Here is a 23724-nt window from a genome sequence, read left to right as displayed (position 1 = left end):
CTGGTTGATAGCTAAGAGGGAGTTGGACCATGAGTTGCAGGGCTTTGATTTGGATGGGTCTGCAAATTCACAGGACTTGGAATTTATTGGTCTTGGAGCTTGTAGGACTTGGAATTAATGGGGACTTGAGGTTGGACTAGGAGTTAGGTTTGGGGATTTCTGTTGTTGTTAAGAGTGGAGGCTTAAATATTACAAATTTCCTATTTAAAGTTTTGCTGTTCAGTATTAATAGTAGAGGTCCAAGATCTGTTTTCGCAGCCCCATCGATCAGACTGGAAGTTAGAAACACTTTTCCTTTTTTGAGACAAGCTCACTTGAAGAGCAAGACTAAAAATGGAAAACAGAATACAGCTAGTTGCAGTTGTGAGTGGTGTGTGAGATGATTGTAGGCTAATGAGCATGAGGGTCTTGATGCAACCTGGTTGAAGAACCTTCCTCACTTGACTCTATAGTCTGAGGTTGGAGTATGTTTTCACGCTTCAATGGTTTTCTTATGAATTTATTGCCTCTGTCCAAGGTGTTTAGAAGTGACATGTTAGTCTGGTGCCGGTGCAAATTGCATGATTCGTGCCACACATTTGGGTTAAAAGAAAACTTAAACTGCAAAGAAAATTATCTTCACTCAAGAATGCTATTTTTATTGGGTATGCTATAGAATAATTGTACTTTATTTACGTAGTCAAAAAATAAGATAGGTATTATTATAAAAACACGACTCGCATTCTTGAATCCAATGTAAGTTTTCAATACACATAATAAAAGATGTTTTTAATAAAAAGCTACTTTTAAATACACATAAATAGTCGTTAATAGTTGGTTTAGCGCCATCATATGTTTACCATTGCTGAATAACAAAATGGTTGATTAACGGATTTTTTCTCACTTCAACTGCATGACACGAAATTTATACACCCATTTGTTTGATTAATTATGTTTTGTACTTGATTTTCATTTGTATACCTTACTGAAGTACTGATGAAACGAAAGGGGACAACAGAGGGCGCCATACCACATTTCAATGGTTGCAGGAGCTGCTGTACAAACACATTCACTACCAAATGATTTTTAGAAAATGACTTTCGGTCTCAAATTGATTAAGACCACGATTTAAGCATAGTTAAAAATTATTACAAAAAATTCAAAGAACAAAAGATTATCTGTTAACACTCGTGGCAATTGTTCACAAAGAAAGAAAACAATTACTCCTTTACACGATGTGCTTAAGATTCAGCACTTGAAATTAAGGGCGTTTTTAAAATTTTAATTATAAAACGCTGCACTGAATTGAAATAATCTGAATCATTTATGACCTTTTTACAAAGGCTTGCAAAGCTCAATCAAAACATGAATATAGGCTGCTGAAATTCATGCTGATTTTAGTAGCTTACATGTGCAACAAAATGTTCCGTCGCGCAATTTTTGAACCCACAGTACTGTAGATACTTGTCAACAATTCCAAACATTTCCAGGCAGAGAAATTCCAACAAAAATACTTGTTCCAAATGCCTCCTTTTAAACACATCTGAAAATAACTTTTAAAAAATGAATCAATAAGAACAATAAATTTGGCACAAAATCCTAGTCACCTTAATTAAGATTTAAAATTGACCAACCAAGTTCAAAGTAACAGATTTCTGTGAAATTTTGTTATTTTGCATTCGGTTTGTAATTGGGACCGGTCACAATTTTCACAAGGACTAATTTTCTTGGCATTTACACTTTTTATGGAGTGACATTTGATTAACCTATTAGCCCTCATACCGCCCCAAACTGCCCTAGCACTCTATGGTTTCATGAATTCATTGAGTAAACACAATGCAAACTGCCCTAGCACTCTATGGTTTCATGAATTCATTGAGGAGTAAACACAATGCAATACAATTAAATACAAGTGCTAAAGGGTTAAACTTGTTTAAGCTTTGTTTCTGGTTCCTGAAAACACCATTATGCCAAGCCAGGTATATTAAAAATTTGTTTCCAATTTGTTTGAAAAAAAACCAACAAAACAAAAAACAGCTGTCAGAAACCTTTTTTTTCCTCATTTACCCATAATTGTTCAAAAGTTGCTATAAATTATATATGACATCAATAAATTACCATTAACAAGTGTGGTAAAATTCAATGATTTCCATTCTACTCGAAAACAGTCAAGTTCTCCTTAATATCGGGGAAAACCACAACATTTCAAACTCTCGATGCTCAAAAAGAAATGATTATTAGAGGCACTGTCTGGATGTTCCAAAATACAAAAAAAAAAAAAAAAAAAAAAAGCATGGCATGACTCTGATGTGAAGTAAATCAAATGGGAAAAAAATACCAAGCAAAAAGAAAAAAAGAAAAAAACTACACACGACTTTATATTACCACAAGCTATGTACAATTCTAATTACACTACCAATGTCTTTTAAGCAATGCAATTCCTCCATCCTATTCCTCGTTTTGCTTTTCCCCAAGATTAAGTCAATGGTATTACACTTTAAGTAATGAATTCAAAAATTTCTTTCTTTGAGCAAATTTGAGAGAGGAACTATGGGCTCCGTGCACAAGTACCCCCTCAACGGTAAGGAAGGGAGAGTTGGGGGAGACCACTTGGACTGACATTGCAACGCATTGCTGATGCTCACACGAAGACGCTATGGCTTTGAGCACATTCAGAATAAAATATATTGTGCGTACTTCGAGCTATACGTGCGCGAACCATTACGCGCACATGGTGTGTCCCGTTCACGGGGCTCTCAAACATGGTATATAAGCGCCCTCTCTTGTTCGCGTATGGAGCCCATAGTTGACTATAGTTTTGTTTGCGTATGGAGCCCATAGTTGACTATAGTTTTGTTTGCGTATGGAGCCCATAGTTGACTATAGTTCCATAAAATCTACTTGAACCCACACTAGTTGACCTCAGTCTGACTACAGAGGTTGGTACCAATAACCAATTGGATTACTGAATTACCACAATCCAGGTTAACTAGTTAATAGGTTCACTAGTTAACCATCCTAAACACTCTACAGGTGACAGACTAGAGCGCCTAAGCATCTTTCCGATGTTCACAAAATAATTCTCCAATATGGTAAAACAGTAAACAAAGTGTTGGGTTCACCAAATATAAAAAAAGCAAACAAACAAACAAATCAGCAAATTTTTAAACTGACACATTTTCAGATTAGTCAATATTTAAAAGCCATGTCACACAAAATCAATCATGCTCTTAAGAGTGACCATGTGTTTAGTACTGATGGTAGACTTCTTCTTTTTTTTTAAAGGTGGACATAGTACCTTCCTAGACCAAGCCAATTTTTCTAACACCTGATAGTTTTATAAAATTTACAAACCTGAAATGAATGAATATAAAAGAATCAGGCAACGTACTTGAAATTACCCACAAAAGCATTTAAAATGTATTCAAACTTTCCACTTTCCCCAAAATAGCATCTTCAAACATGGCACGGTACTATTAATCTTTCCAGAAACGTTTATAACTCCTTGCACAAAATGAGCCTACGCTCCAATGGGAAGGTGTTTCACTGCCTTGTTACATTTACTCATCAATAATCCATCAACACAAACAGTTGAGTTACCTTGCCACAACAACTGTGTGAACAACCTTCAATAGACTGATCCCTTAAAGGTAGAGTATATAATTTGCAGCTATCCAGAAAGCAACTGACCAAATTATTGCTAAGAAGCATACTTGGTTTTAAGATAGGAATAGCACTAAACTCCCTGTGAAATTATCCCTTCTGGTATGCTGTCGGTTTGGTTTGAAGAAAACAATAAAAGAAGGTCGTTTCCAAAGATGAGTCAAATGACGGAAATTTCCGCAAGAAGTTAGTTTGTAATTGGGCGAATCCGTGAATGGGCGCGAGTAAGCATTGACTCGACGCGCACGCGATTGCTATTATTCGTCGGTTCAGTTCGTGACATCGCATTGCTGCAAATTCGGCTGAATGAGAACATTTTCCGGATGCTGATTTCAGGCGCAATTCAAACTATGACTCGGCAACTTTTGAGTTGAAATTGAGATCCTAGTATATTATTTTCCCGGAATATACAACAGAGCAAAAACTTATTCAGGTTAGCTGTTAAGCACCCATCTTTAGATGCGAGTACTTTTGTTGCTTCAAACAAAACAAATGCACAAATGACAATTGATCTACTCTACCTTTAATGGATCGATCTATTTGTAAAAGTTCCAAACATACACCAATACATGTACATGAAAAATGTAGCTTGTGGTTTTAAAATCATTTTGGAATTGTAAAAAAAAAATCCACTATGAGAGTCAGTTGATCATATTCTCAAATACATGCAGCACAGTATACAAATTAATAGAACATATATGATTTTTCTTGCTGTAGTTTTGATGTTTTGCTCCTCCATTGCGTAGACCTTTGGGAGTTGCTAAAAGGATTTTATCATTTAAAACTAAACACCTAACTTTTTTAGTTCCAAACTTTCTGCTATTCCGACTTGCAAAACCTTAGTTTTTGTATCGAGTGAATACTGAGTTTAATTTACAGATCCATGTTGAAACACCGCAATGATTTTGAACAGATCCGAAACAAATGTTGGTGTGGAAAAAGACATGAAAAGCATCAGAAATTCTGATATTATATTAAACTCTGAAATGTTTCTTCCTTTTTTTTCTCAAACGACACAGGAAATAGTCTTCCACGTGTCCAGAAATACAAAGTGCATCCAAAAAGAGTTTAAAAAATGACCAAAAGCTAAAGAAACTATCACTCTTTTTTCAAATTCTGATTCAAAATTCACTTGCCAGAAAAATTAAATCAAATTCAAAAGTTTCCCAGTCACAGGAATAAGTTTCCAAAGAGAGTTTTAGTACGCACAGTTTGTCATCCCAGTTTACCGACAGCTGAATCAGGAACACACACATGTGATAGAATGGTCATGAGTGACACTAGAAAATCACTTGACAGATACATCTGCTCAGGCTACGGGAAGCACATCATTGTCATGATTTTGCAAAAGAATAAATAAATAAAAACATAAAAACAGGTTGAGTTGCTTATTGTGGATACAAAATTACACCGGTTTGCTTTCCGAATCAATACAATTCCACTTTACAAAACAAATATTTGAATCAGTGTTGTGTTATATTCATTTGTTACTGGTCTGTGGGTTTCAAGCTACATATGGGACCTGTTGCCATGAAACTAACAGATTCCGAAAAGTCTCGCACAGAATAACACAGACTAAAAAGTGAACATTTAGTCCAATTTGAACACTGCCTGAAAGTAGCAAAAAAGGAGGGATGACTGCGAGAAATAAGCAAAAAGGCAGCAGGATATCTATGCAATCGATGATCTCACCAAACTGAATTCACATCTTCAAGCAAAATTAATAGTTGTGACTTACTGACCGTATTTCTTGGAGAAGTGGTCCAATTTCTCCAATTTCTCAGGACTGACACTCATTTCCAATGAGTTTGTAAACTTTTTCTTCCACATTTACCAAATTTATTAGCTTTTTCATAATTTAACCTGATGACATTGTCTATTTACAATAAATGGGCTGGGTGCTTTATTGTACATTTTTCATCTGACGTACACACAACAAATTCATATTTTCAATTGAAAAAAAAAAAAACCACTTGGCTTGACCGCCTTATAACTGTATTAAACATCATTCACACTGTTCACACTTGCACCTTATATTTGACAGAACATTTCTTTTCAACGAAGATGCATAGATATGTATTTTTCTACTCCACATTGGATGTACTTTTGCAGACAATAGGAACCATTATAAGTTTTCATTATGCCAGGTAATCGTGTGTATTCCATGATGTGTTGTCATGCATCCGAATTGTTTGATTGAAGTCCTCTTGATGATGATGATGATGATGATGCTGATGATGATGGAAAAGCTCTCCATTTTACTGCAGGTTACACTAAGGTAAATTCTTTACATGTCCGCGAGGAAATTGACAATATGACGTCACTGGGTAGCAGTGTCTTGTCTTGCTGAAAACATCCGGTCTTGATATCGCATTTGCGATTTTTCCGAAATCTCTTCAGATTCGTCTTGAAATACACGTTCACAAAAACAGAATTTAAGAAAAAATTTAAAACCACCTCAAAATTTAGCCGAAATTGGAAACGGGTGCAGGTTGCGGCACGCGCATCACGGCATCGGCACCCGACCATTTGCAATCAGTGAATGAAGACCCACTTGCCGAGTTGGGGTCTAGACTCTCCCAGGTTGTGCTAGAATGAACTCTCCAAACTGCATCGTCACCTAACCATCTCCAATTAGTGCATGAAGACCCACTTGCCGAGGTTGGGATCTAGACTCTCCCGTGGTGTGACAAAGTTGTGCAACAGCATGACCCTCCCATAACGCGGGCTCATTGAATGCTCTCAGGTTTTCTAAGCCAACTGCAAGATCGAGATCCGGGAATTCCACAACAGCTGTATAACAGCTGTGCTGTACATAGATTGCTTGATTTCTGTGTTTCTTGAATTGAGTGCATGGCCAGGTCATTATCAGGCACATTGCAAGGTTTTCTTTCGTTAAAAGTCTTTGTCCCAGCCGGACATATCGTCAGGCGGTACAGGATCCGTGTCTGGTGGGTAATCGTCAAAGTTTGTTGTGTCTGAGTTGGACCGGACCTGCAGGATTGATGAGGACAAAACAAAATGCAATACCAATCTGGTTAGAAAGAGAAGGAAAAAAATCCAGCACAGTTCTCTTTTGCAGAAATAGAAGAAAGAAATTGAAATCAAAGGCGACAGTCTTGAAACTGATACATAACAGTAAGTTAGAAGGGTTGTACATTGTATAATGAAACGAGAAAATTTCTGCACTGAAGAAAAATAGGATAATAATAATTTTGTTACAGATTTTTTTTTGAATGACAAACTAAGGAATATGGTCTGTATAAATTTTGTTTTTAAAATGCACCTTCCTGCATTTTCTAAGAATTCAACCACTTTTGACCATACCGATATAACTTATAGAAGTATGTGTACATGTAAAAGTGAAAAATATAATCTGGTATTTAAAGGTAGAGCATGCTTTAGTGATTGCAATTATGTAACCACTCATGCAAATACCAAAGGGATATTTTGCCCGGGAGAAAAAGCAAATTAAACAGCATTGAGGTGAGTCAACAAAGCAAGGAAGTTTTAAAAAAGTGAAAAGGAGAAGTCTCCTTAGGAAATTACAAAATCTCTCAACCAAAACTGACAATCCTCAAAATTCACAACAAATATTGAATAATCCAAGAAAACACTAATAGGCAATACCACAAAGTTCAAATTTGGGGGAGAATTGTTACAATTGGTATCAAAATTACAAAGATTCAACTGTCATTCATTTCCGAGCCCAACCATAGAAGAAAAAGTGCACCTTGCCAAAAACTACTAAAAGAACATATTTCTGGTTGTCTTGGCCGTTGCTTTTGCTTGATTCGTTTGTACTTCATATTAATTCCAAGCCACAGACGGAACAAGCAGAAACTGCACATTAACTCCAAGCAAAATTTGGGAAAAAAGCAGGGACAAATTTGAGTGCCCTGGGGTTTCAAAACAAGGGTAGAAGTTTTTTAGGGGTTGGGTGGGGATCGAATGAGGGATAAAAACTTTGCAGAATCTGGAGAAAAACTGGGTTCTTTTTCACACAGGGTATCAAAACACAGTTTCTGTCTGACCTTTCTACGGTATTGTGCAAGTGACCCAACCTTTGGTAAAAAATGAAGAGGAAATAACAGAGTGAAGATGACCAACTTTGATGAAAGATGTTGTGACTAAATAAAGTAGGAATCCCTTGTTCTTTTGTCTCTATGATACTAAATATGAATACATTCTGTATTTTTATCACCAAAACGAGTATAAATTTGCCTCTGCAAAACTTGGCCTCAACCAAATAGGCTTTATCATACTGTGTCTGCACTTTAAGGGGTGTTATAAAATTGCAACTGCCCGAGTACTAAGCCCATTTGTATGAAGCATATGCACTTCAACTTGAAGCTTGTGAAAACAAAATTGTGGTGCCCGAAATCAATTTGACTTGACTTTTCAATGAAATGTCAACCAGTTTAAGATTTCAAGTGTAAGTGGTAAAATTAGCATATATCCACCAATTTCATTATTTTAAGCAGAAAATAATTGTTCCGAGTCAAATCATACAATGACTCAATTGTGACTCCCTCAATTGCGACTGTACAGAGAAAACTCAAGGCTTGTAAATGCGATAAGAATGAGTATGCCAAGGCAAAGATACACCTTGCAGAAGTTGAATACATTTTAAGCAAATTTCATTAAGGGGGCGTGGCTTAAGGGGGCGTGGCTTAACGGGCCAGTCTATTCCAAAACTCTTGTGCATACTCACATGGGGTACAATGGGAGGAGCCAGGGTCCTCTTCTTCAGCCCCTCCCAGTTGAAGCCGTCAAACCACTTGTGTTTCTGGATGTCCTTGAGCCCGTTCTTCTGGTAGCCAAGCCGCTCCGTTGGGTTGTCCTTGCACAGTTTCTTGATCATGTTGGCAGCGTTGCGGGTGATCTTGCGGGGGAACTCTATCATGTCCATCCCTTTCAGAATGATGTTGTAGGTCTTCATGGGGTCGGACCCCGTGAATGGCGGGCTACAATGGGGTGGAAAGGAGGTTGAAAATATTCAAATAAACAAATATTTTATTAAAACAAGACGTCAATTTTGAAGAAAGAAAATTCCAATCTCGCCAAACTTATGATTTTTTTCACAAGCCTTTAGACAGCACTAAAGTGCATTAAAACAATAAAAATAACGTTGGTAAAAGGAAAAGCCCAATATTACAAATTTACATCTCCCTAATATAAACAAGTGATCCGCGCATCGCGTGTGTTGCCTTTTTCTGTGGTCAATCCCTATATGTGTTGTATTTTCAAATTTTGTGCAGTTTTAAACAACGACCTCAAATGACCCCTAGATGACCTTTGACTTCAGTAATTCGTTTAAGTAAAGCTTTAACATACGGGTCTACAGTCATACAGAATTTTAGGACTGGTTAGTGTCTCCCAAAACTTTGTTTAGGTGACACAAAAATGCCATCAAAACCTGGACTTTAAAAAATTAACAAAACATTTCCTAACAGGAAGCCAACTCTCGAAGATTAAAAGCAATTACAGCAAAACGCCTTGCTCAAGGACACAAAACACATAATTCCAATATATACACAGAGATTAAGAGTGAAGCCAACTACATGTCAAATAACAAATCATATCATAAGTATTCTCAAGCAGCGTGTCACTTGACTTGAAACTGACAGAATTATGATTAACTTGTGAGGGTTCACAACTCTACACATGTAAGCAAGACTGAGAACATCCTTGACCAATTTTGACTGAAAAATAAATTCAGACTAAGTATATTTCACCTTCCTGTCAAGAGTTCGAACATGAGGATGCCGAGCGACCAGTAGTCGGCCGAGAAGTCGTGACCCTTGTTCAAGATGATTTCAGGTGCTACATACTCTGGGGTGCCGCAAAACGTCCACGTCTTACGGCCTTGGTTGATCTTCTTGGCAAAACCAAAGTCAACCTGTTGAAGGAAAAAACGAGGCGGGTATTGTAATTGGTAGCTTTTTCACCCAAATTAAACTTTAAAATGAAGAGGATTTGGTTCTTTGCAAACATGATTAGGCTCTGATAACTAAGCGTATGTGTACACGATGCAACACAACAAAATGGTCGATAACGGTTACGGATAGTTGAAAGAAAACGTAGACATATATCTGTTCAGATGCGAAACATCTCTATTGAGACAACTGCAAACAACACATGCAACTACAGGGTGGTGCAAAAATGAGGAAACCCACTTTTGACAGGAATTTTAACCTACTTACTTAACTTATTTGAACTGTTTTTTATAATATAGTATAGCTCTTCAACCATACATGGTAAAAAAATCTTTAAAAAAGTTATTATGCTAATTTGAATACAAGTCACCAAAATCACTGTTGTCCATGTGTATTAAAGTCTAGTGTAGGGGTTTTTGTCTTCAAATCAAGCTCCTGAGCTCAGTCAAGCGGATAGAATAAAGCCGTCCGTGGACAAACAGGTTTGGCACATGAAATTTTGAACTACCATATCTCGGAGTCAAAATATGCATTTGCAATCATTTTTTCGTCCCCTATGTTTAAAGATCAATATTTTAATACCATTCAATTGAATGTTCGAAATATTCTCAACAAGTATGGTGAAAATTGCTGTCAAAAGTAACGGTTTCCTTCGTTTTTCACCACCCTGTACAATATGTTATGGTGACTTTGCTTTGAGTTTTGGGTGAAGTACGTACTAGCTCCCATGCTTACCAGTTTGCCATAGCCTTGGCTGTCTAGTAGGATATTCTCTGGTTTGAGATCTCTGTACACTATGCCTTTATTGTGAAGGTAGGATAGCGCTTCTATTACACACGCTGTGTAGAACCTCGTAGTACCGTCGTCAAATGAACCCCTGCAGAATATGGATACAAATCAATCATGGGCATCGGAGTGGAATGATTGTTTCATAAAAATCATACTTCACAGGGCCATCTGCCCTTCATGCATTTGTCAAATAGGAACTCACAGTACAAGGTGAGAAAAAAGAGGGTCAGCCGAGGCTAAAATTTAGGGAATGGAATAATGAAATCAAAAGCCACAACTTCGTGCACCTATTCATGTTTGACAAATTAAGTTACGTCTAAGAATACCCCATATGTGCACAAACCAGTGTTTTTGGCCTTACGGGTACCGGGAACAAAGTGCAGCATGGGACAATGGGACCCTGCAAGTTGGTCTGTAGAAATCTAAGATGTACCCCCAGTAAAATGCTATGGACTAAATCATTTCTGGGGCAACGAAGAGAACAGAATTAAGGAAGTGAAGGTCTAACATATATGTACAGATGTGTGCACATATGGTGTCCCCTACACATTGGAGCTCTCGCGGGTGGCCAGACAGTTTATAAATAATGAATGTTTATGAGTGCAATGGAAGGAATATTTTCATGAGGTGATAAATTGACTGTTCCATTCAACGAGGCGTAGCCGAGTTGAATGGAAAAGAAAATATTTCACTGAATCTTTCACTGACACAATTGTCAAATGACAAGGATCTTTTTAGGTGTTATATAGTGCCATCCCTACTGTCTGCACGTCCACTGTTATATTTTTTCCTTTTTGTAGCGATAACTTACTTGTCCCTGAGGATGGTCCACAGTTCCCCTCCTAGACACGCCTCCAGCAGCATATACAAGTACTTGCTGTCGCTAAATGTACGGTATAATCTGGAAAATCAAATCCAAAACACAAATTGATGTTTCACATGCACTAGCTCCAACATTCGGATTTATTAGATGGCATTTATTAACTATGATTTAAAAATTAACATTTCAGAAGCTATGAGGACACTACCTGTCCTCAATTAAACATGGCGCAATTTGATGTTTCCCTCGACTTTCCTCATGCAGTGTTGCCAAACCTCTTTGTTGACAAACCTTCAAATTCATACAGTTAAATACTGGTACTATAACCTTAATAATGCTTGCTGTTGAACCTTTGTGAACAATTTCAGCATCATGAAATTCAGTCCAAAATTCAGAGACGGTGGTGTCCGGATATCAGGCACAAATTAAGCCAAGTGTTCCCTAACGTGGCACACTTGAACAAATCTTGGACAATCCCACGTTAACATTTAAGAATTTCTTCAAAGTTGATAAATGCTGACAAGTCATTATTATCTCCATTAATATACCCAACTACAAGTTTGTCAGAAAATTATTTTCTTATTTTTGGGTGCATTTTAAAAGGGTTCATTGCGCACTTCAAAAAAAAATTGAAAAATCCTGCCAAAATAGAACAGTTTTCTGGAACTTTGTAGCAGGTACATAAACTCAAGATTTATGAACGGAAATGTTTAGAACTCAAGATTTATGAATGGGAATGTTTAGAGCTTGAGGTAAAAATTCTGCTCTAGCAAGGCACTAGAGGCGAAAAATCGAAGTGTGCCACGTTAGGGACTGCTTCACGTTAGGGTACATCAAGAATATACACATATGAATGAGTTCAGGTATCCAATCTAGGGCCGCAACTGAAGTATACGGCTGTGGCTTGCAGTAACAGTCTATGGGAAGTGGCTCTGGCTGCTTCCATAGGCCCATGTGTAATTGTGAGCCGTAGCCGTCTAATTTAGACAAGGCTTAGCTCTTCCTGACTCACCTGACAATAAAATTGCATCGCGACTCCAACATGATCTTCTTCTCTGACATGATGTGTTCCTGTTGCCGCGTCTCCACGATGTGTTTCTTCTTCAGCTGCTTGAGGGCGTACGTCTGGTTCCTGCCGTTGACTCGGACCTGGAAGGGGGGGGGGGGGGGATAACAACCGCAGATGTCCAAGACGATTACAAAAGTACAAAAGTCGGGAAAGGCAAAGTAGAATCCTAAGCATCACACCCCACATGCATAAAACATATATCGCGTAGTGATAAAGAAAAATCTCTAGAGTAAACGTTGAGAGAGAATTACACTGACTCTAAGGGAGGGTCCTAAGGGTTTGTAACATGTACAATCTGTACAGTTACTAAGAAGGATGACCTTTAAAAGTATATTCTTTGTTTGCTTTTTTTTCTTGTTATCTTTTCGACCCGATACTTCATTCTGAAGAACGAATGCCCTGAAACAGGTTAAGACTTCCTCGGAGTTGCATCGTGGATAAAAATCATACTATTCAGCATAGTTGACCTGATTGATACAAAAAAGGTGTTTTTTAAGCTAGTGTGGGTGAAAAGTGAAGTGAGATGAATCAATGAAGAACTCAGAGGAGATTATTCTCAGGTTCTGTGCCACTGCAGCTTTATTCATCAGACATAATGTAAGAGTGAGCGCGGGCGAACTGTTCACCTAATGTGCTTGCGCGCATACAAAGTAGTGCTCATGAAGTATCACAACATCCCTCCCCTTTTGAAAGTACAATTTCAGGAATAATTATTGGTGTACACATAAAACTGGAATTTACTTAATCAGCAAGCATTTACATGAAATGTGTAGTGATGGCTTTTCAATTGACAGGCATATGAAACATTGGTGGTCATATCTTACTGACAACTACAACTTTTGTTTCTCTGCAATATTTTCTCTGCAATATGTGGCACACAGTCTTAGTACCTTCTTTTCGAACGGTAACAAATTTAACTTTAACAGTAACAAAGTTAACTTGAACAGTAACAAAGTGAACTTTAGTACTTTCTTTCTTTTGAAATTTGACTTTGGTACTTTCTTGCTTTCTTCCTTTTTGAACTGTTAACAAATTTAACTTTAACAGTAACAAGTTAACTTGAACAGTAACAAAGTGAACTTTAGTACTTTCTTTCTTTTGAAATTTGACTTTGGTACTTTCTTGCTTTCTTCCTTTTTGAACTGTTAACAAATTTAACTTTAAACAACAATAAATGTACTGAAACGGGTTTAATAAACATATGAAACTTTGAGTTCTGTTTCAAATCGTGTGGGTTATTTTTTGTTTCCATATGAAATTAAATGTGAAATATCGTTTCTGAACCAAATTGTTTGAAGTATCTGCTATGTATAATCTGGGTGTGTGATATTATTCAGTGTATCTGGCTGGTTTTCGGATTGTGCGTCCAGATTTTGTTTTGCGAGTGACAGTCGGAGACTTGTTTCGATCTGTGTTGTTTCGGTCTGTTTTGTTTCGGTCTGTTTGTTTCACAGCTTCTGTGTCTAGCTTTTTGTTGGACAGTGGAAGTGATTCATCAGCGAATCGAACTCGTTTGGGCATAGCCAGGGATTTCATTTGGCTGGGCATCTCACGTAGGTGCGAACGGTTGCGACGTAGTCTGTGTCCATTGGGTGTGGTGACTTCATATGATCTAGGTTCCTTACAGACTGTTGTGACTTCACCAGGCAACCAAGTGTGGTTCTGCTGGTCCAGGATTCGCACTCGTTGGCCAACATAGAGTTGTGGGAGTTCTTTTACTGCTTGTTTGGCATCATGGTCGGTCTTCATCTTTTGTCGTCTTGCCTCTAGCTGGTCTCTGATATCCTCAGCTTTCTGGGGGTTTGCTTGCAGGTGGTTGTTTGGCAAGGTAGTTTGTATCGGTCTGCCGAAGAGAATTTCAGCTGGTGACGGTAGTTTGGAGTCCACAGGGGTTGCACGGAGGTTCAAGAGTGCTATGTCGACATTTTGTCCAGACTTCTGGCATTTCTTGATCACTGACTTGACGGTTCTGACTGAACGTTCCACGAAACCGTTTGAACGTGGATAACGTGGAGACGAAGTTGTGTGCTTGATGCCCCATGTGTTACACATGTCTTCGTAGTGTTTGCCTACGAATTGGGGGCCGTTGTCTGACATAACCTCAGCTGGTGCTCCAAGGAGGCTGAATGTGTGTGAAGTGATGCCAGCAACTGCTGCACTGGTAGTGCTGTTCAACTTGTGAACGACAGGGTACTTCGAATGATAGTCAACTATCAGTAGATAGTTGTCTCCGTGGATTTCAAACAGATCAGTGCCAAGTTTGGTCCAGGGGGTCGAAGGTACTTGATGTGGCTCCAATGGTTCCTTTTGCTGTTTGGGTTGGGATTCCTGGCAGTAGGAACACGCTTTGACAAGTTCATCAATATGGCGATTGATGTTGGGCCAGTAGACCGACTCTCTGGCTAGATGTCTTGTCTTCTCTATACCCATATGGCCTGTATGGAGCTGTTGTAAGATATCCGTCTGAAGTGAGTCTGGAATGATGACCTGTCTTCCTTTGAAGATTATTCCCCAGGAGATACCAAGCTCATCCCTGTATGGCCAGTAGACCCGTAGGTCTCGAGGTAGTTCCTTGACGGAGTCTGGCCAGCCACTGTATATTATCTGACACAGTGCACTTAGTACAGGGTCTCTTGCTGTTTCTCTCTGCAGTTGCTCTTGCTTAGACTGCCCAAAATGCACAAGGTCCATGCACATGGCGTCTTGGCCTTCATAGACATCAAAACTGCCGACCAGTCTGTCTAGGGGTATGTCATCACTCTTTGTCGGGTTTGGCAATCTGCTCAGGGCATCTGATAGCGTCATTGTTTTCCCTGGTCTGTACTGTACGTCAAAGTTGTATCCTTGCACCTTAATTAGCAAGCGTTGCAGACGAGGTGGTGCACTCGAGAGGGGTTTCTTCCAGATCATCTCAAGTGGCTTGTGGTCAGTGTGGAGTGTAAACTCTTTCCCGAAGAGATAGCTATGGAACCTGGTGATGCCGAACACTAGGGCTAGTGTTTCTCTCTCTATGTTAGAGTAGTTGGCTTGTGCCGGGGAAAGACTCTTCGACGCAAATGCTATCGGCCTGTTGTTTTGAAGGAGGCAGGCTCCCAGACCCTTCTGTGATGCGTCGACTTCCAGCACAGTGTGTATCTCTGGGTTGTAGTACTGGAGACACGCGTCAGTGGTGATGGAATATTTCAAGGCTTCGAATGCTGCTTGATGGTCATCCTGCCACAGATATGGCACATTCTTCTTTAGGAGATCCCTGAGGGTCGCTGCTTTGTCTGCCAGGTTAGGGATATATGCAGAGACGTATGTGATAAGGCCTAGGAATTTTTGCAGGTCTTCCTTGTCCTGAGGTGTTGGAATGCTGTGGATGTCCTCAATTCTGCCTGGGTCCGGCCGGATGCCGGTGTCGGAGTACAGTGACCCAAAGAAGTTGATTTGGTTGGTCTTGATATGGCATTTGTTGCTGTTGAAAACTAAGCCTTCACGGCTGGCTGTTTGAAGTAGATTCAGGAGGTTGGCATCGTGTTCTTCCTCAGTACGGCCATATACAGCAACATCGTCAGCAATGCCGACGCATCCTGGGACCTGTTCTATGATGTCGTCCATGCACTGCTGGAAGATGTCTTGGCTGATGGAGAGACCAAATGGAAGGCGCTGGAAACAGTACCGGCCAAATGGCGTTCGAAAGGTGGTCAGCTCTTGGGATTCTTCCTCGAGCTTGACGGCCCAATACCCAGCTTTAGCATCAAGCTTCGAGAAGAATTTGGCTTGAGAAAATGCTGGGTTGAGTTCCTCCAGTGTGGGTATTTTGTGCGGACATCTCTTGAGGCTCTGGTTCAGCCGCTTAGGATCCAGACAGACCCTAAGTGTCCCATCTTGTTTCAAGCTCGTGGTTATCGAACTACACCAGTCGGTGTGATGGGTGACCTTTCTAATTACACCTTGCTGTTCCATCTTGTCGATCTCTATTTTGAGCTTCGGCTTCAGGTGTATGCTACACTTCCTGGGCGCGTCAATGCTCATTTTAGCATCCTCCTTTAGATGAAGAGTTGCTCTGGCTTTGAAGTTTCCAATTGTGTCAAATTGGTTGGGGTACAACCTCACGAGGTCGTGGACCGACTTGATGGTGTCATGTGACAGATTTTGGGATTCACCCACTCCTGGTTCTTTGGGTGATGCAGGGGGTTGAGGTGACGATTCAGTGGAGTGGATGGTGACCACTTCAAGCTCGCTGCACATGGGCAGGCCCGCTATGGCTGGTCCGGGGACATCTACGACGTAGAATCTGTTCTTTGTCCACTTCGGTGTCTTGTAGCGGCATAAAAGCTCAATGCACCCTAGGCATACAATCTCTGTACCGTTGTACGCCGTCAGCTTGGTCTTCACAGGCTGGACGAAAGACTTCCATCGACTTCCATACATCTGTTTGATCGTTCGGAGTGGCAACGTGTTTCCTCCGGCTCCAGTGTCAACTTTTGTGATTAGTCGGTGTTTGCCGATGAGGTCGGGGCAGATAACGTCAAGCGTTGTGTATGCCTCCCTGTTGTTGTCTATCGAGCTCATGCAGAGGTTCGAGACAGTAACTGTGTGGAATACTGTTTCATATTCCTCTGAAGCTTCTGCTGAATGGATGGGTTGTTCATCTCTGTTGGTGTCATTTGGCTTCTGCTTGCGGGCATTGGATCGACTTTTGGATCTTGGTCTGCGAGTTGTATTTCCTCGCGATGGGCTGCGGCCACGTCTGGACGGAGATTTGCCCTTGCGTTTACCCTGGCTTCGGGTCTTTCTGCAGAATTTGGCCCACCGCTGCCACCATGAAGTGAGATGAATCAATGAAGAACTCAGAGGAGATTATTCTCAGGTTCTGTGCCACTGCAGCTTTATTCATCAGACATAATGTAAGAGTGAGCGCGGGCGAACTATTCACCTAATGTGCTTGCGCGCATACAAAGTAGTGCTCATGAAGTATCACAACAAAAAGCAGGAGCCCTTTGTTACCTTGAGTGAAAAAAGATACAACTTGACCCTTGCGGCACCATCTCACGACAACAAAATATCGCCTTTCATATTTTTACAGACAACAACGCAGAAATGCTCTCGCACATTCATTGCTTGTCCCATTTGCCTTTTATATAGCTGTCACATTTCAGACTTAACAGTCAAGCTTGTCCATACATATTTATACAGGTTTCTTTACAATGGCAGGCTCTTAACAAATGATACGCACAACTTCCCTCATTTTAATCATCTAGGTCTTAACACAGCTCATCCATGCACATATGCCCCGAGCTCACCATGTCTTAAACCCAAATGAAAACTTGCCCCTTGAGCGCTCAGTTAAAAGGGTGTGAAAATGTTGCAATCTGTCAAGTCCATTAAACAGCATTCTTATCTTTGGAAGATGAGAGAACATTTCTTGACAACTCGAAATGCCTTGTCTCATTTTATGTTTTTCTTTTCAAATTCAAGTTGGTCTCCTTTGGGATATATTTCTGCACTCTCTTTGTCACATGCTGTTTCTCTTCAAGCACATGTTTTCCCCCAAATATCTGTCTGCCTGTCCCTGCAAGCAGTATTTTAGGGCAATGCTAGGGCTGTGCCGAATATCCAAATATCTGAATATTTGAATATTCGATCATCAACAGAATATCCGACTAGCATTTCACCAAATAGAATATTTGAAAAATTTGAGCAGTCTGCAGAAGATGATGAAAATCGACTGTGATGTCATTTTATACGTACATGTATAAGTTGTAAGATTCAAGCTTCAAGATTCATTTTATTAGTCATGTAAAAAATTATATGAGATATATGATCCTCTATGTGCAATCAGTAAAAAGTTACATATAGTATCCATAAAAATATATATTTAAAACAGTAAAATATGACAGACCTAACAAAATTTGAAATTAAATAAAACACAAAATATAACAAGCAACCAACAAAAACGAACATACACGCCTAAGGGTTTATCGTTTGCATTTTGTGGAAGCAACCGCTTTATGCACATGATTTTAGAGCTTTCATGAAGAATATTAGCCGTAATCTGCATCATTAAAACCTGTCAAATATCAGCTAGTCGGCTCTTTCTCACAAAAATATATCAATACATACATGGTATTTATAATCTGTTTAACCTCAATAGTTGACAGTTGAATATTCGATCAAATCTAAATTCCAACAATAGAATACTAAATTATTTGAAAGTGCACAGGCACTAAGCAATGCCAGCTCACATGACACATCTAAACAGATCCAGCTGGAATAATGTAGCATTGATCATCTTAACTGAATTGTACAACGTAGACACATAAGCATAATTATTCACTCAGATTTCCCATTACTTTGAATTAACTTTTTCTCTCTCTTTTCCTCAAATATTGTTGAAGTTCAGATAGAAATAAATGTTAGGATGATTGAGCTGAATTGAAATAATGAACTGCTCTGAATTGAATTACACACGTATTATTAACATCAAATCTGACACAAAATTGATTTGACTCACTATCTCCCAGTCATCAACTATTTGCGCCAGGGTTCTTTTTGACAAGCTGACAAACATTTCAGCTCGCTATAAACAAATTTGAATTGATTTTCTACCCTCTGGCTTGCTTCTACAGAGTACCACAGGCATCGGGGGAAAAAAGTCTACAAAGACAGCTGATTTCACAACACACTACCCCCTACAATAGCCCCTATCAATTCATTACTGCAGGTTTTTAGTAATTTCCTGTTTTTCTTAAACCCTTTTATATAGTAGTGACCATAGCGGCCAGATATAATTGCCCATAGACAGCATTTCCAATTGTCTGTTGTTTTTTTAACGGCACCTTCGGGTCTTTTTTAACACAGGATGGTTATCTAAAATCTAATCATACAGTTTGGGAATATATGAATCAGAAGGATAACAGTTCATGTATATTGTTTTCCTATTTTGTATGATGATATTATCGCATTGGGCAGATGAAATTAAATCAGTGAATTAAGGGCAAAGCCCAATATTGTATTGAAATTGAATTAATACTGTGACCTGTCACCGCAAAATGAGCTTGAAGTCAGATTTTTTTTAAAGAATTAACATATTTATATCTCTGGATTCTGCAGAACAAGAGCTTTCCAATAGTGTACCGCATCATAGGGGTACTGAGTTCAGTAACGGAAATATAGACCGCTAACTTACTTGAAGTTGTAAAACCAATTCTTGAGAAAATGGCATTTAAAATCCTACAATTGTGGTACAGTGAATGGACGACTACATAATAAACACGGGATGAAATAAGTTTTGGAGGTGATCGACAGAACAAAAATAATTGGAGAAAGGTAAAGAAGACTTACAGATTAAGGTTACCTGAACACAAAACAAAAATCGACAACCCCTCCAAATTATGGCTTTGCACCACTGTACTGCCAAAGGGCAATTTCAAACTTTTAAAAAGCTCATTTCGTGATATTTTATTGGTTTGTGTGTAAAGTAATAATCGATTGAAAGTTTTGACTTTTGACTGGAATACTTACAAGTTCCACTCTGCCGAAACCACCCACTCCCAATGTGGCCACAACACTGATGTCTGGTAGTCTGATGTCGGCAAACTCTGAATCCACCCTGACCAATCAAAAAAGCGATTTGACAAAACAATCATAAAAAAATACAGGAGCTGTAGGGCTCGACTTCGCGGCACATGTAAGCAAATAATTTTCTGCTAACAGAACCTTCATCTTTTTCACAGAGACAAAGTAAGCACAACAAAAGGCTTGCTAACCTCGAAGGAAACATTTGCCTAAGTAAGTAACATAAAAATCCCCATGTCTGCAAAAGGGGAGGATGCAAATTAAACAGGCGGTAACCCAAGGTTCAACTCATGGTTTAAAAGGGTTTCCTGGGGTACCTCAGGGTAAAACCTCGAGTTACCACCTGTAACTTGAGGTTTACCTCGAGGTTTTACGAGGTTTAACAGGGTTTTGTGGGGTACCTCTGGGTAAAACCTCAGAGTTACCTCATGTTTAATTTTGCATTCTTCCCTTACTGTATGCACATCCATATTAACTGTTAATAAGCAACACCATCAAATCAGCCCAAGACAGTCTCTGTGGTTGCTTATAACACTTATTCTTTTTGCCAATGTATTCTGCTTAGTAGCGTTTTTTAAATTTATATTAATACTCCATATTTTCGAACGAATCGGTGCGCTAAAAATGATACCATATGGTAAATCCAAGATTACTAGTTCACATGTTGCTTCAATTAACAACCAACATTTTTACAATCTTGTACTTTCAGACTGAAGTAAAGTTACCAAAAAGCTTCACTTACTGTGATATTTCTTCTGTCTGAACTCAGAAATGATTTGGGGTCGTAAGTTTTTCAAAAGATTGTAGATCTGCTATTTCTAAACTCAAATTGCTAGTACTGCAAACCTGCCTCTTATTAACGTGCTTATAATAAGTTGATACTATCAAAATTGGTTCAATATTGTACAACTGAGCATTGGGAATTCGGATTTCCGTTGTGCTCATTTTATATTCCATGAATACTAAGACGGCAGGATGAAGTATCAATAGTCAACCAGATTACTTCTTTTATTTTGCAATTCAGAATTTCAACTTGATCACGACTGCAAAACTCACTTCTTGTTTTTGCTGTCATCGACGCTCTTGGAGATGAAGGAGTCAGGACCTCCAGTGGCTTGCAAGAAAGAACTGCAAAGACAGAAAAGTACAGAAACAAATAAACAAATCTTAAAAAAAAAATTAATGAATCGAACAACGAGGCTCTGTAAATTAAACTGATAAATGTGGAGTGCTGTGGCCTCGTGGTTAAGGGCATCGGATTTGGGGTCGGCGGGTAATTCTGCAGGTTGTGGGTTCGAGTCCTGCCTGGGGCCATGGTGTGTGTGCCCTTGGGCAAGGAATTCTGTCACTCATTGCTTCTCTCCACCCAGGAGAAATTGGGTACCTGTCAGGGCAGAGATGATTTTTGTGGTTGATTTAGCTTCCTTGCTCCTAACAGGCAGCATCGAGCGAGGGAGGGAGGTGAGAAAGTTTCAGGAGTGTTTGCCCGTTGAAACAGTGGAAATAATAATTGTAAAGCACTTTGATACCCTGTTGTGGCGTAAAAGTGCTAGTAAATTCCTGCTTTTATTAAATTACTATTATTAAACACTGTAGAGATGAAAAGAATAAAAGTCTTTTGGATATAAGGCTCATCTCTGGGTTCACACAATGATTCCATATCAATTCTGAAAACTGCCCATGCATTCCTCTGCGTAAAAAAACCCCAATGATTGTGGTAAAGAATCCTGCCAAGGGACACAGGAAATCCCACAGCTGACAAACACTCTGATTTTTCCACCTGTGCAGTAACATGGTATCATTAAATCCAGGGACAAAATACACGTAATCCCATCTCTTAATTAGGAGATTTGTCACTAATGCAGAACTTCGGTATCACCTGTATTCCCGCAGGCAACTACTGGAGAGGAACTTTCTTCATTTTGTATGTCATCCCTGCTGACAAACTTGTCCGAGAGTGATGGAGAACAGATTTGGCATGAGATTAAATGCTGCCACCATCACCATGGGGATTTGGACCTTGTGGATGGTGAAGGGAGGGGGGGGGGGAGGGGGCTGGGACAGGGGGGGGGGGGGCACAGAGAGTGGATGATTCCAACTCTAACTACATAGCCAGCAACAAAGCACTGTTGAAAGTATCTCACTTATGTTACAAGCAGCCTAGAGGTAGGATCTAGTAGGGAGATTACTGGCCATTGCATAAATGGATTTACCTCCCGCCACAAGACTTCAGACAAGTCTGTGGCCCAGAGGCAGAGATTTGTACGACTGCTGTTGTTCAAACCCTCCCTCACTTCATGCCTTCTGGCAAATCAGCATTTCACGAAGGCTCCAATTCTCCCCTTCAGTTTATAACTTTGTCATACTGTGGACTGTTACTGTAGACAAACACAGTCCAGTTTACTGAAGTACTTACTCTCTATCCAGAGTCAGACAGACTATGCCTTCTTTGTCAGCAGCTATCACGTTGGCGTCCCGTTTCTCGTCTCGCCTGTTGTGGGAAGAGAAAAATCTCCATGAGCATACAGAAATCAAAAAGTGCTTTTTGTTACATTTGTTATGTTTATGGTCACCATTATTGAGCAGCAAAATTACAACTATCCAACTGAAAACAAATATTCTAACTGCTAGCGTGAACCATAATCCATAGTTAGGAATCTTACATAATACTTTGGCAATTGATTCAAATTTCTCCTATTTAAGGATGTGTCATTTTGGATATACAAAAAATGCTTGAAAATAAAGGAAAGTTTAGTTTTGCCTACCCATCTAATGATCCTTGACCGAAGTAATCTCCCTTCTTTAACGTGTTGGTGAGTCGTGGACTGCCACCGGAACCTGGTCGTTGCGTCACATGGCACTGCGATGCAAAAAAAAGAAGAAAGAAATGATTGGCGATTCACAAAATGTAAGGGACCCCCAAAACTGGGCCAAATTTCATAGCTCATCCTGCCACGGAATTCTGTACGTACGACTAGTATTATTATGCTTGTTGCACAGGCAGAAAAATTCTGTGCTAAAACGGAGGCGGGATCCCTTTTTACCAAATGTGGACATGCCGACAGGCAAAAATTCCTCGCCTACTTGTGAAATATGCTAACTGTCATTGCAGACTTATCTGCTATAGGAGATTTTCTGCCTAAAAATGTGGTAAACAGAACCATAACTTCATCACAGCTTTTTTATGCAACAAGTTAATTTACTCTATTTAGAGAGGCAGTTCTTTCAGTTCAATTGCACTGAAAATGAAATCACAAATTACAATGAAATCTCAACCCAAAAGCATCAATTTGTGATAGTTGTGATGTTACAAGTGTGCAAATCTATGGAGAGTCAAGAAACTTATAGCATTTCCTAACAAAATTGGAAATGTTTCTCAGTCCCAGATTCATGTCTTTTCAACATGTTTGCAGTGACTGACCTTTATTCAGATGATATATGAAGGAAAAAAGTGGCATCAGGTTGCAACATTCTTTCCACAGAACATTGTCGGCGAACTTAAAATCAAAGTTAGCAAGATTTTTAAACACATCCTAGTTTTACTGTGATGGCTTTGTACAGATGCCTATGAATATGCAAATTCACTGACAGTAACGGTGTTCCCTCCAGGCTCTGCGCACCAACTTTCAAATGAGCCCTCCCTTCGCTACAAGATTACCATAACATTTCCTGATCAATAGTCCCCCTCCGGTAATATGTACCCACAGCAGTCCCCTACCAGATAATCCACTTCTACATTTCCATTTCCCCCACGAGGATTGGTGGGGATTGTATATTTTTTTCTCTCGTTAATTAGCTGTGTTCAGAAAAAAAAAAAGCATTGGAAGGAACTCTGTGTGCCCTAGAGCCGAGTGTGACAGATCATACAAGTAAACATCACTCCAAAGGTTGAGAGCCGGTCA

General features: G+C 39.4%; 1 protein-coding gene across 2 annotated transcripts in view; it reads right to left on the bottom strand.

Moving 5' to 3' along the window:
* Positions 1-4125: 4125 nt before the first annotated feature.
* The window catches only part of LOC119731687 (cGMP-dependent protein kinase 1-like), a 51515-nt gene continuing 31916 nt past the window's right edge, over positions 4126-23724 (bottom strand). Inside the window, exons 7-16 of one of the 2 annotated variants that reach the window (XM_038204896.1) lie at positions 22588-22682; positions 22239-22313; positions 20879-20950; positions 19769-19856; positions 12203-12339; positions 11182-11271; positions 10317-10458; positions 9381-9544; positions 8357-8609; positions 4126-6636 (exon numbers count right to left, since the gene is read on the bottom strand). In XM_038204896.1, the coding sequence (XP_038060824.1) occupies positions 6538-6636; positions 8357-8609; positions 9381-9544; positions 10317-10458; positions 11182-11271; positions 12203-12339; positions 19769-19856; positions 20879-20950; positions 22239-22313; positions 22588-22682 (1215 nt within the window). In that variant the 3' untranslated portion in view covers positions 4126-6537. The remainder of the gene's footprint in view (positions 6637-8356; positions 8610-9380; positions 9545-10316; positions 10459-11181; positions 11272-12202; positions 12340-19768; positions 19857-20878; positions 20951-22238; positions 22314-22587; positions 22683-23724) is intronic. The other variant, XM_038204897.1, reaches the window with a different exon arrangement.

Source organism: Patiria miniata, unplaced genomic scaffold (genome assembly GCF_015706575.1).
Source record: "Patiria miniata isolate m_02_andy unplaced genomic scaffold, ASM1570657v1 HiC_scaffold_24, whole genome shotgun sequence".
NCBI classification, from domain to species: domain Eukaryota; kingdom Metazoa; phylum Echinodermata; class Asteroidea; order Valvatida; family Asterinidae; genus Patiria; species Patiria miniata.
Note: the sequence above shows the minus strand (reverse complement) of the source record. Positions and strands in the feature narration are given on the sequence as shown.